General features: G+C 41.9%; 1 protein-coding gene across 7 annotated transcripts in view; it reads left to right on the forward strand.

The window, feature by feature from the left end:
- TPK1 (thiamin pyrophosphokinase 1) overlaps positions 1–13,256 on the forward strand; it is a 319,194-nt gene that overhangs the window by 115,105 nt on the left and 190,833 nt on the right. For all 7 annotated transcript variants that reach the window (XR_008575907.1, XM_054817003.1, XM_054816997.1 and 4 more), the window contains one exon: positions 7,306–7,375. Coding sequence is in view for 4 of the 7 variants with exons in the window: in XM_054816997.1 (XP_054672972.1) it covers positions 7,306–7,375 (70 nt within the window). In the remaining 3 variants the exon portion in view is untranslated. The remainder of the gene's footprint in view (positions 1–7,305; positions 7,376–13,256) is intronic.

Here is a 13,256-nt window from a genome sequence, read left to right on the forward strand (position 1 = left end):
GAATGACAGAAAAGAGAAGAGAAAATCATATCGTAAGTGAGGGTTGTAGGAATATTAAATCTAACACCTGACAAGAGATTACTCCAAACCCAGCAGCCTTGAATATGAATCATTGTAATGAAGTCTGTGTGGAAGTGCACCTGAAGACAGTCCAGAAACTCAGTCTAGTGAAAACACAGTTGCTCTCCTGCCTCTGTATCTGACAGCACATTACTCCTAGTATATTTACTGATACTCAGGGTTTTTTTGATTGTGGTTGTGTTTTTTGGTACCTAAGAATTTATTTTTAAAAGGGTTGATCTATTCTTTTTTTTTTTTAAAGTAAGCATTAAGATTTTAAAATTTTTAGGAATATTTTTAAAGTAAGATCTTAGTTTTGGTGATTTTGTAACGTAGTTTTTGGCTAAAATTCAGGGGAGGTTTTTGTCTGTGGGAGAAATTGTTTAATTTTCCCTGTGTTTCATTTCTGTGTGAACTTTTTAGGAGGATGTGTTATCTGTGTGGCACTTGCTCGATATTGAATTAATGCCCTGAGAAAAGAATAGTGTTTCCTAATTCATCAGCACATTGGTTTGTTCAGTGTATTCTCATATTTAATTGCTTAATGAATCCTGCCTCTGCTTAGCTGAGATCTCTATGACACAGCTCAAAGCGGAGTGATTAAAGAAGCACAGCAGTTTTGTAGGAAACATATAATTACCTTACTAGATGTACAGTAGTTTTTCATCCAAGAGCTATAATCCAGTCCATATGGAAGCAGGCTGCCATCTCCGGTGTTGGTGATCCTTTTACTTGAGAACTACTGGGCTTTTATGTTCTTTGTGTGATACAGATGGTATAGATGTTGGGTAGCTGATGGGCCTTTCTTGGGTACACAGGCAATTAAAGAATAGCAGCCATTGTTTTGTTTGCAGCATTTGTAAATCTAAAATTCGTTCCTGGGCCGGAAGTATGCGTGCAAAATTGCAAATCACCACAGGCAAAAAAAAAGACCAAAAAAGAGGAATTTTGGTTGAAATTCCTAAGAACGGGCTCAATCCTAGAAAGTGCTGAGTACTCCTGTTGAAGACTGACTGCTCTTTGCTGCTGCTGCTGCTGCTTACGGCAGCATGAAAGTGCACCTGTAACAGAAGCTTAGAAAGCACTTGTATGTCTCTTGAATTTCATTTGGAACCACAGAATATCATGACAGCAGGTGACATTCTGCATCATGCTTGTTTAAAGCCCTGTGCACTGATGCAAAGTCAAAATACCAGTGATAAGAGCTAAACCGTTTCAGTTTCAGAGAAATTAGGGATAGACCTATTTTAAATACTTAAAAAACAAGACCAGCATCCAACAGCAAATCCGAAAACTAGTATGGACTGACAGGTGATTTGGTAAACAGAGCTGCAGGTGGACCAGAAGAGAGATGTCTGCAGTGCACTGTACTTGGTATATAATAGCAGTTGCATACAGTCCTGGTAACACAGGTAGAAACAGATGGGTGGGAGGGAATAGTTTGAGATGAAATATATCTCCTAGCTAGCAACGTGCGGCTGCACAAAGCCATGGGTTTGTTAAACATGTTTTTGAAGTTTTTCTAGGACAAAGGAGAAAAAGAGAAAGCACATAAATACAGATTATGCATTTTGTTGCTGGTAACTGGTATTTTTTATTAATGCTGAGACAAAAATGTGTTAGCCAACTGTATCAAGCAAACCGAGCAATTCTCTGCATGTATACCATATATCATCACTTACACATCACTACCAGCGCTCCAAGTCATTAATTAAGCAGGGTTCTCTTATGTGTAGATTATGCTGGCAGGTTAATTATGGTTACCAGGTTACTGAATCAATAAATGAATGAGGGAAACAGATTGCATACCTAGAAGAAGTTGTGTAAAATTAGAAAAGGAACAGTGGCATTGAGTTCCCCCTTCTATACTCTTCCACTAAGCAGCACAATGAAACAGCTGATTTTTCGGTTATGTCTCCATTCGCTAGTTCACTGAATGACACTGGAGTTATATCAGAAAGGAATGTGACGGATAGAGAAGGCGGTAATTTGACAGACTGAGCTATTTCTGAGGAGTGGAGCTTAACACGGAATATGCAGGTTGGAAAGGTTGTAATTTGTGGTAATGCCAAGGAGTGCAGATTGGCACACCGAGCTAGCGCTGCAGCGAACTCGTGCCCTTGCGCTCTTAGTGTTGTCTCCTCTGATAACAAAAGCATGAAACGGTACCTGGGGCCTCTCCAGCCGAGCAGGGTGGCCAAGGGCATGGGTCTCTTCTGCTTCCGGTTGTGCTGGTTGAAAAAGATGCTGTTCCCAGTTGCATATCACAACGTCTTCGCTGGAGATGTTGGTCCTCCTGACCCAGCAGAGCTCAGGGAGGTGCTTCGGTGTGTTGGGTTTGCGTGGCAGGGTTTTGGTGGCGGGGGGGCTACAGGGGTGGCTTCTGTGAGAAGCTGCTAGAAGCTCCCCCTGTGTCTGACAGAGCCAATGCCAGCCGGCTCTAAGACGGGCCCGCCGCTGGCCAAGGCCAAGCCAATCAGCGCCTCTGTGATAACATATTTAAGAAGAAGAAAAAACACTTAGAGAGAGAGAGCTTTTGCAGCCGGAGAGAGGAGTGAGAAGATGTAAGAAACTCTGCAGACACCAAGGTCAGTGCAGATGGAGGGGGAGGAGGAGCTCCAGGTGCCGGAGCAGAGATCCCCCTGCAGCCCGTGGTGAAGACCGTGGTGAAGCAGGCTGTCCCCCTGCAGCCCATGGAGGAAGGATGAGGGGGTGTAGAGATTCCACCTGCAGCCCGTGGAGGGCCCCATGCCGGAGCAGGTGGAGGCACCTGAAGGAGGCTGTGGCCCGTGGGAAGCCCACGCTGGAGCAAGTTCCAGGCCGGACCGGTGGACCCGTGAAGAGGGGAGCCCACGCCAGGGCAGGTTTGCTGGCAGGACTTGTGACCCCATGGGGGACCCCACGCTGGAGCAGTTTGCTCCTGAAGGTCTGCACCCCGTGAGAGGTACTCCATGCTGGAGCAGGGGAAGAATGAGAGGAGTCCTCCCCCTGAGGATGAAGAAGCGGCAGAAACACCGTGAGATGAACTGACTGTAACCCCCATTCCCCGTCCCCCTGTGCCACTGAGGGGGGGAAGGTTGAAGCCGGGAGTGAAGTTGAGCCCGGGAAGATGGGAGGGGTGGGGGGAAGTGTTTTAAGGGTTGATTTTATTTTCTCACTCCTCTACTCTGTTTTGCCTAGTAATAAATCAGATGAATTCCCTCTCTAAGTTCGGTCTGTTTTGCTCGTGACAACAATTAGTGAGTGATCTCTCCCTGTCCTTATCTCGACCCACAAGCGTTTCGTTATACCTTTTCTCCCCTGTTTAGTGAATGAGGGGAGTGAGAGAGCAGCTCTGGTGGGTACCTGGCCTCCAGCCAGGGTCAACCCACCACATTCGGTGATCATTTCTTAGCCTGGCTCAGATCACAGAGGCAGGATTAGCAAAAAGCCTTTAGACAATGTCTTTACTGACTTAGTTCTTTCTGATGTACATAAGCTAGAGAGTGTTTCCATGTGCACCACACCTGGCAAATTTGAGGAGTTTCCCATAATGGCATAGTATCCTTTGGGTCAGAAGAGAAGGTGTGTGCGAGACCTGAGTTCTGGCTGACCACTGAAGTTGTTATTCCCTCTAGAAGCCTAGACATTCATTTTGGTTGCCCTGGAAGATAACTTGTCTTTGACCCGTGCGTGACCATTAGCACTTCATCCCTCTTTATCACTTTTCACCTTCTCATTTGTTTTTTTCAACTGTTTAAATTGTAAACTTCTTGGAAGAAAGAGTCTCTCTTTTCGTGATGCCAAGCAAAACAAAGCCCCGATCTTGTTCGGGTCCTTCAGTTTCTGCTGAAATAATTAATGAGGTTTTGAGTGAGCTGTTGCAAAGTGCCTAGAGACTGCTAGGTTTGCCTACACGGTTGCCGTGCTGTACCTTGGTCAAATTGTTGTTTGTAAAGCAATTTTGTCTGTAATATAAAAGGCACTGTATAAAATCAGTTCCTATTATCTTTTCATAGAGATTTTTCCATCTGAATTGTAAGCTTAGAATTGCTGACTATCTCCTTAAACACTTCCAGATAATAATGATACATGTTCTTCCAGGTAATATATATCATTACCTTTTATCAAGCAAGGCTTGCTTCATAGCTGTAGAAATAATATGATTTACTGGCCTCCAGCCAATCAGTTAATTACCTGCTAGTTACTTAAAGCACCTGGGGCTTTGGTTCATTCCTGTGTAAGTTATTAACTTGCTGGTAGAGGATCAGTACCTCATAAATAGTTTCTCTAAATAACTGTACAATGCTGCTCAAGTTTATTTTTTAAAATTATTTTTTATTCTTATTTATAAGAATAAATATGTGGGGGACAGCTATAAATTACAATTACATAAGGCAACTATTTTGATTTGAGATATCAGATAATAACCCCATATCCGTGTGAATGGCATACAAGTGTCATAGACCTGTTACTTAGGCAGCTGCAGGTCTTTGGAAGAATCTTGGTAGTTTACATGTACCAGACCGATTGAAGACTGATTTGTTCTGTAATAATTAGTGTGTTTTGGTTTTTCAGTCACGTGCTTTTAAAATAATTCACCTGGAGTAGTAGGCCAGGCTTAACTTGTGGTGAGTCCATTGACATAATTTGCAACAGTTAAGGCTCTGACTGTCTTTAAGTAATTGAGACAGACAATAGACTCTTTCATCTCTCTTTTTCTGTATCACATCCCTTCTTTTTTTTTTATTTTTTCTTTTTTCCTTTTTTCTTTTTTTTTTCTTTTTTTTCCCAAAAGTCATAAGCCACTTATTTGTATAAAATATGGGAGAACAGTTGTAAAAATCACTATTCTCAGAAGGAAAAAGCTGGAGCCATCTTTGCCCCAGGAAACATCCTTTAGGCAGGTTAGGTACCCAAACTTAGAAAATAATTTTTCTGCAGCGTTCTCAGGGTTTTGCTTATAAACAGTGTCTCAACTGATAAATTGCTTTTGTAGCTCAAGGGGAGAGAAAAGATTCTGTAATTGCTTAGATCCTAGGCCTTGCTTAGATGCCTTATATCTGCTAAATAAACCGATGGGCTAGATAGCTAATTTAAGGACAGGTATTACACACTCTTCTTGCAATGGACCATTACTGGATTCTGTGTGAGCTGAACTCCCTGAAAGAACTTAACAAATATGCCCAGGTGAAAGGAATTACATTAATCCAGTTTCAATTGTAACCTCAAGAGAAGTTAAAAGCTTCCAGTCAAACACAGTGGGCAGAAAAGGTTGTTGTTCTTGCCTTGTGATGTTTATGTTCATCAGGATGGATGAGGAACCTGGCAAGAGCCTGAAGCAGTGAATCACCATGGTAAGTGGCTGGCCAGCTACCATAACTTAGAAATTATCTCAGCTAATAAGATTTGTCAGGATCAAATCTGCTTGACCTTGGTTCGTTAATAAGGGTTTGGATAGTGGCTGGAAGGAGTGGCTGAAGTGGGATAAGGAGACAGAGAAAAGCATGGTCTGCACAAGAAGGTTGAGCGAGGTGGTGCTTGCTGTAGTGGGTGCTGTGGTACTATGGGCAAGAGAGAGCAGGGGTCACTGGAGCTGTGCTAGAAGAGATGCTGAGGAGAGCAATGCCAGTTCTCCTGCCCTGCATGTTCTTGCAGCCTCCAGGAAAAAGCTGCTGCACCCAAAGGTACCTGGGATGAACTGGTAGCTTTTGTGCTGCCCTGCTTTCTACTGTTTTCCCAGAAAGCCTCAGATGAGGTTGTATGGTACTGTGTGGTGGACATACCCATATGGAACGTGCCCTGTGGTGGGAGTTCAGCAGCCAGATAAGAAAGAATGGCTTAAAGATGAGAGCAGATACAGAGATGAACTTTGTTGTCCCAATTTGTATAGGCTGGCTAAATTGATGGCTAAGCTAGGGGGAGAGGTGGATTGCCCACCTAATGAGTGCCAAGAGGAAAAATGTAGGTTTGTATCACTGCTGAGAGGTGGTTCCGACTGAGAAATAAACACCAAAGTAAAGTGGCTTTAGCTGAAAATTGAGTTCTCAGCAGCAAGGAGTGCCTCATCTGATTGTTTATACCTCTTTTCCAAAACTTGGGCAGGCTGTTCCTTTTCTTTGTCTCTTCTCTATTTCCCTTTCCCCTCCTCCCCCTGATCCTCTGATGTGCAGCTCTCTCGGTCTCTCTTTGCCTGCAGGCATGGAAGGAATGTTCTGGTCCAGTGCAGAAGTGACAGTTTCTTTTATCTTGCACGCTGTGGTTATCTGAGTTGTGCATCTCAGAGCAAAACTGATAAAGACTGCTAAGACAAGATTCTAATTTTCAATCTTTATTATAGCTTATCATAGTTTAAAAATCTCATGAAAAAACTGTGTGTTAAATGATGATTAATAGAGGTGCTTATGAATAAAATATACCAATTTATGTCTGATTTTGTAATAATAGTGTTAGGCTTTTCTCTTTTCTCTGACACGTCTATATAAACAAAGGGATCACAAGAGAACAGCATGTCTGTGCTTGTTTAAATCAATTGGAATTAGTGGCATGTGCCCTTTGTGGTCCCAAGTTATGTGGAAGCACTGAAAATTATTGTGGTTTTGTTCCTTTTGTACCAGCATAGTTCAAGCTTTAAAGCCAAGACTTAACCCGCCTGGTCTATATCAGATGATTCAAACAGTCTGTGGAACAATATAGGAACTGTAGTAGTGTTACCATTTTTGTGTCATAGGAGGAGGGGAAAAAAAACAGAAAACAGGTATTGTCATGCCTAAGTATTATTTTTTTTCCCCCTGGTTTTTATGCAGGTTATTATAGAGCCACCATTGTAAACTTTTTGCCTGGACGAGAAGATTGTAAGGTTTAAGGTGCAAGTTCCCACTTGTTCAGACAAGTGCAAGCCTGTAGATGGAGGATGGGCCCTTCTCAGGTTTTGAATACTTGCCCCCACCCCCCATCCCCCCCGCCATGTAGTTTAAGCTGACTGGGCAGTAGTTTAGGATAGATAGAAATAAGCTATTTGGAAAGTATGGTAGCACGGTCAGATGAAGATTGGTGCTAGTCTGATAAAAACACTTCAAATGTCTATTTAGAGAAACAAGGGAAGTAGTCAAGTATAGGAAGCTAAAAGCCATACGAGATCACAAGTTTATTCCCTGTGCTGCAATGAACGATTGAGCTGACACAGAAATGTCAGTAATGGAGTAAGCGGTTGTGGTTTTTTGTTTATAATGCCAATACAGTGATGTTCTGTTTCTTCCCTTGCAGCTGCACTGAGAGCTTGTGCTGATGGAGGTGCCAATCGTCTCTATCACATCACAGAAGGAAGCCAGGAGAGGTATGTTAACAGTAAACTTGAAGTCATTGAAGTCATCTCTTCTCAATGAAGAGTAAAATATGGAGGAATAGGATCTGTTCAGATACTGAAGTAGCTGCCTGCTCCGTGCATGGTACTTTAATGAACTGTGGCAAGTAGTGTAATATTTTCTCCACATTATCTTTAATTTTTATTCTCAGCTACAGTTTTTAAAAATACACAGGTAGCCCGAAATACCTTTTTTCCTTAAGCCCACTGGTCTTTTTTCCTCTTGAAAGCTCTGCTCTCAGTCTGTCTTATTTTATGTATCCGTCAGAGCTAGGCCTTTGATGCAGCCTTTGAAAAAACTTGCTGTGCCCCTAGCAAGGGTTGACTAAAGGAACATCTGATGCCTCTCACCAGCAGCTGAAACAAAGTATGTCCTCTTCATTCTACTTGTGAGGCCTTAGAGGAAATCTGTTTGCTTTGTGAAGTGAGATGAGTAATAAAATAGGAAGTCTACTTTTCTTTTTGAATTATTTCTAAATTAGTGTCAGGGCATCATACATGAGACCAAAGACAAGTACAGGGGTTATCTATAAATGTGTGTGCTAGGTGAGGAAATATAACTGAAAGGAGAATATGTTCTTGTTTTCTGTAATGGCATTTATAATTGTAAAATATCCCAGGTTTCTGCCCTAGAAGTGTTGAGCTGGGGTTCTGATGCAAAATACTCCATTCAAGTGCCTTCTCGTTTTTGTAGTGGAACCATGGAACGCTGTGTAATCTGAGGTTACTAAGGATATCCTTTTTGCATGTCTTCAGGATTTTCAGTTGTTTTGAGCAAGAATTCATAAACAGTTTAATAAAAGCAAATAAATGAATAAAGCTGACTCTTGGGGCAAAGGGGTGAGACAGGTATTTGGTAGAACTTACAAACTTACGAACAATTTTGTTCATACAGTACGATCTGACACATATTTTGTCTTTCACCTCATGGCAAGTGTATGACAGAGGCCAAGGGAAGCTCGATTTCTTCCTGTCCTTCAGAGTAAAGACCAGACTGTAGTCTTAAAGTTGAAATTAACTGTAAATTTCTTCCTTTGTCACCTGTGAGAAGTTTGATGGCTGAGATGGACAACTGCTAAAACAGATACTGGAGTCTGTCAGGCGCTACTAACTTGTAGGGGTACTCCTTCTGTAGTCTTCTATTTCTCTTCTCCTACTAGTTGCTCACAGAGCCATGTACACCTTAAATTCTGTCTGAATCCAAGATTGTTTGACTTGCAGCAAGCAGTTATCTCTGATAATAGTGATGCTTTCCAAAGAACAACATTTTAGAGCTTTCATTTTACCTTCTTCTGTAACCCATTCATCTCTTCTGCACACCTTTATGTTCATATGAAATAAATATAATTCAGGGGAAAATGGATGATTATACCTTGACTGAATAGTTCTTTCAGTCTTACATACTTGGCCCTTGGAGTATTCTTTTTCTCTATCTTTCTTCTTCTCATCTTAATTGCTTTGGGTAGCTATATTTTACCTTCAAAAGTGATTCTTTTGAAACAAAAAAGACCTGCATAATTTTGATTTTTGTCTTTAAAGAAATCATTCTGCTGGAAAGAATATTCATTTACTTCTCTGAAGTATCTTCCCTTAAATTCCCTGTCCAGTGTTATTAGAGAGCTGTCTGCTCAGACTCTACTGACATGCTAATCATTTTTTTAACACTATCTTAACCTTCTGTTTAAAATTCTATTTTATTCAAAGCCCTGATATCTATTCGTGTTGTATCAAAACCTAAATCTATAGTCCTTTAATTCTAGAAAGATTACTATATCCAAGAGATATAAATAAAGAACTTGGTTGATATTTTGGGCTTGATTCTCAGTGACACCAAAGTGTGCAAAGAATCTTTTAGGGTGGGAATAAATGATAACATTCTAGGAAAGGACAGCTTGCAATATGGGACTGTTACAGGAGTGTCTTCCTTTGGAGAGAAGTAAAGTACTTGTTGCTATTTTGAAGGGTCCATTTCCAAATCCTAGAAGAATACAGGGCTAAAAATGACCTCAAGAGATCCATCCTTCTTTGTCTTCACCTTAAAGCAGGAGAAAACCTGTCTGTTCCATTCATAGTGCATACCCAGTTAGCTGGTTTTTAAAAAATCTTGACGTGGGAGCGCCCCTCCGCAATCCAGCTTCCTCTGCTTTAGGCTAAAATATGCCCACGTCGTTCGGTCTTTCTTTATTGGTCATCTTTTCTTATTGCTCTCATTGGCTGCTCTTCAGTTAGTTCATAACTATCTTAAAGCGCTGTGGCTGAAGCTAGGCAAGATGCTCTACAGGAGACTTAAGCAGTGCTGAACAATTCTTTAACTTGCTTCTCATGTTAAGTTGGCCTATGCTGTTAAATGAAAGCAGCGAGAGCAGATTCAAGGGCCTCCCATTTCCTGCCTCCATTGGTTCTCTGTTTTCTCTATCCGTGTCTTGGCTTGTTTCTGTGCTTGAGTGGCTCACCTATTCCCATCAACCAAAGGAAGCTCTCACTTTCCTCCCTATAGCACTGCACAGGCTGGCTTAGAAATGTGAGTTTAGATCAAGAGATTAACGTATGTAAGATGTATGTCTTCATCTGTGTTTGTGATGACATTTTTATGATGTGTTTGGTTTTCCCGTAAGTTTCTGTAAAAACTAGCTCAACAAATCTGAATTACAATTATTCTTGGGGTTTTTTTTTAAAAAAAAAAGAACAAAAAAAAACCAAACCAAGACAACCTTCATTTTTGTAACTCCTAATGAGGAGAAATCATGCTGGTTTTTTTCAATGATGTGTTAAAACAAATCGCCTTCTAGAGCAGGAGGGGTAGGAAGAGTAACCAAAAGGGGCAGGATAACTTTTCCCTAGAGACCCCTGTCCTTGGGAGCTGTCATTGTTGGGAACAGAGGGAAGGAGGGACGGACTCCTGTGCTCTGTTCCTTTTCCCTCTCTGGCTTTACAGCCCAGAGAGGTTATTTTCTTTAGACTGTGTTCTTTCTTTGTTAACATCAATTCCCACTTAGAAATAAGGATTACTGCTAAACCGTTCTTGATTGCTAAACATTTGCAGCTAATCAGAGTTAAAGGTGAGTTACTGATCTTTATGGGGTTTTTGCTCTGCCTTATTCTGTCTGCCTTGCCTATCCTGTTGTGTATTTCTTTGAATCACTATGAAGCACTGTTATCCACTTGTTGTTGCTTATCTGTATCACACCACAGCAACTTCTTTCTCAACACTTTGTGATTAAATCTGAAGGCATCGATTAACCTGCGTGTCACTGGCTTTGGGGTATACGAAGGTGAAGATGTATCGAAAACTATCATCGTATTGGCACCTGTAAAAACAATCCTTAGTACTTGTGTCTCGGATGCTATTTTCCAGAGAGATGTCAAAGCCATCGTGTACACAATTCTTACAACATTAAGTGCTTCAGGTTAAAGAGGGGAGCAGTGGGCTTTATGAGAGGAAGGATAATCCTATCATAAAAAATACTGGCTTTCTGGGTTTTTGTTTAGTATTTCAGTATATCAGACTTACTGTATGACATGAGGTGGGTTGCCTACAATCACTAAGATCACTTTTGTTACCCTTCCAGTTTCATAGAATCATAGAATGGTCTGGGTTAGAAGGCACCTTAAAGATCATCTAGTTCAAGCCCTCTGCCATCAACAAGGACACTCTGCACTAGACCACGTTGCCCAAAGCCCCATCCAACCTGGCCTTGAACACTTCCAAGGATGGGGCATCCACCACTTCTCTGGGCAACCTGTTCCAGTGCCTCACCACCCTCACAGTAAAGAATTTCTTCCTAAAATCTAATCTAAATCTACCCTCCTTCAGCTTAAGGCCATTACCCCTTGTCCTATCACTACATGCCCTTGTAAACAGCCCCTCTCCATCCTTTCTTGCAGGCCCCCTGCAGGTACTGGAAGGCTGCAATTAGATCTCCCCAGAGCCTTCTCTTCTCCAAGCTGAACAATCCCAGCTCTCTCAGCCTGTCCTCATAGGAAAGGTGCTCCAGCCCTCTGATCAGCTTGGTGGCCCTCCTCTGGACTTGCTCCAACAGCTCCATGTCTCTCTTGTACTGGGGCCCCCAGAGCTGGACGCAGTACTCCAGGTGGGGTCTCACGAGAGCAGAGTAGAGGGGCAGAATCACCTCCCTCGACCTGCTGGTCATGCTTCTTTTGATGCAGCCCAGGATACGGTTGGCTTTCTGGGCTGCAAGCGCACACTGCCGGCTCATGTTGAGCTCCTCATCAACCAATACCCCCAAGTCCTTCTCCTCAGGGCTGCTCTAAATCCATTCTCCACATAGCCTGTAGTTGTGCTTTGTTTTTGGTTTTTTTGTATTTGTTACTTTTCGTGAACTGCATGAAGTATGAGAGTAGCAGTGAAACTGGAAAATGGTTGTGTATTTTGATGTAGCATTTTCTACATATGAAACATACATGAGATGAACTTAAGTAATGCATGAAAATGCAGATGCTCTATAATTCTTCTCTGAACTGGGCTTTCAGGGAGGCAGCTCCAAGAAGCTCTACATGTGTGTTTGAACATTAGGAACAAAATTTGTAAACATTTGTGGTTGATGTAGCTGCTAAATTTCAAGCATGGACCTCAAAAAATCTTTTTAGAAGCAACTTATGCAGCAATGTGTATTCCTGAATATAAAGTTTGTCTTTTGGTTACCCCCCACCTCCCGGATTTAAATGAGCCATTTAGTCAGAATGAGTCGAGGACATTGGTTGTAGAAAGTAGTGTTACTTCTTTAACTTGGATTTAACAAACTCTTCTATGTCCTAGGCTTTGTGTTGAGAAGCTAACGTGGAAAATAGAAGTCTTAATTGTACAGCTTTTACAGCTTACATTTACTGAGTTTTGTACTTGTAAGTATCAGTGAATAAATTTAGACATATTGCAAACTTTTCGGTGCTGATTACTCCTGAGGAATTTCTTGTCCTTCACATGCCTGGAAATAGTTTCCAGGATGAGCTGCTCCATCACCTTCCCAGGGATTGAGATGAGGCTGAGCAGCCTGTAGTTCTCAGAGTCCTCCTTCTTGCCCTTCTTGAAGACAGGAATGACATTTGCTTTTCTCCAGTCTTCCAGCTCTTCTGCCAGTTGCCATGATTCATCAAATATTATCAAGGGTGGCCTTGCAATGACATCAACCAGCTCCTTCAGCACTCATGTCTACATCCCATATGGGTGCATGGACTTATAGATGTCCACTTTGCTTAAGTATTCCCTGACCTGATCCTCATCCACCAACAGTACATCTTACTTGCTTCCATCTTTTCCCCTGGTCTCTGGTGCCTGGGATTCTTGAAGGCTGGTCTTGCCAGTAAAGACTGAGGCAAAGACGGCATTCAGTACCTTAGCCTTTTTCCATGTTTTGTGTGACCAGATCCCCTGTCTCATTAAGCAATGGGCCTACATTTTTTTTTCTAGTCTTCTTTTTGTTGTCTGTGTACTTGTAGAAGCCCTTCACATTGTCTTTGACATCACTGGGCAGATTCAATTCCATTTGGGCTTTAGCTTGCTTAACTTTGTCCCCAGGCAGAGCTCCATGCACTCCAGCAGCTCTCTCACATAAAGGGCAACTCCTGCTCCTCCTCTTCATCTTCCCATCCTGCCCTTCCTAAAGAGACTCATCCCTCCATCCATGTTTCCGTGATCCCAACAAGATTGTAGCTCTGCAACTGCACACAGATCTCTAACTCATCATGTTTTTCCTGTATGTATTCTCCAGGGCTTTATTTTGTGTCAGAAGTTTGAAAAAGAAGCAATAGGTTTAACCTTTGAATAGGAAGACTAAGCTAGTGTAACTTCCATGAGGAAAAGTAGTTGTATGTTTTCTTGCATGAAAGGTGGAAAGAT

The sequence above is a fragment of the Grus americana genome, chromosome 2 (genome assembly GCF_028858705.1).
Source record: "Grus americana isolate bGruAme1 chromosome 2, bGruAme1.mat, whole genome shotgun sequence".
In the NCBI taxonomy this organism is placed as follows: domain Eukaryota; kingdom Metazoa; phylum Chordata; class Aves; order Gruiformes; family Gruidae; genus Grus; species Grus americana.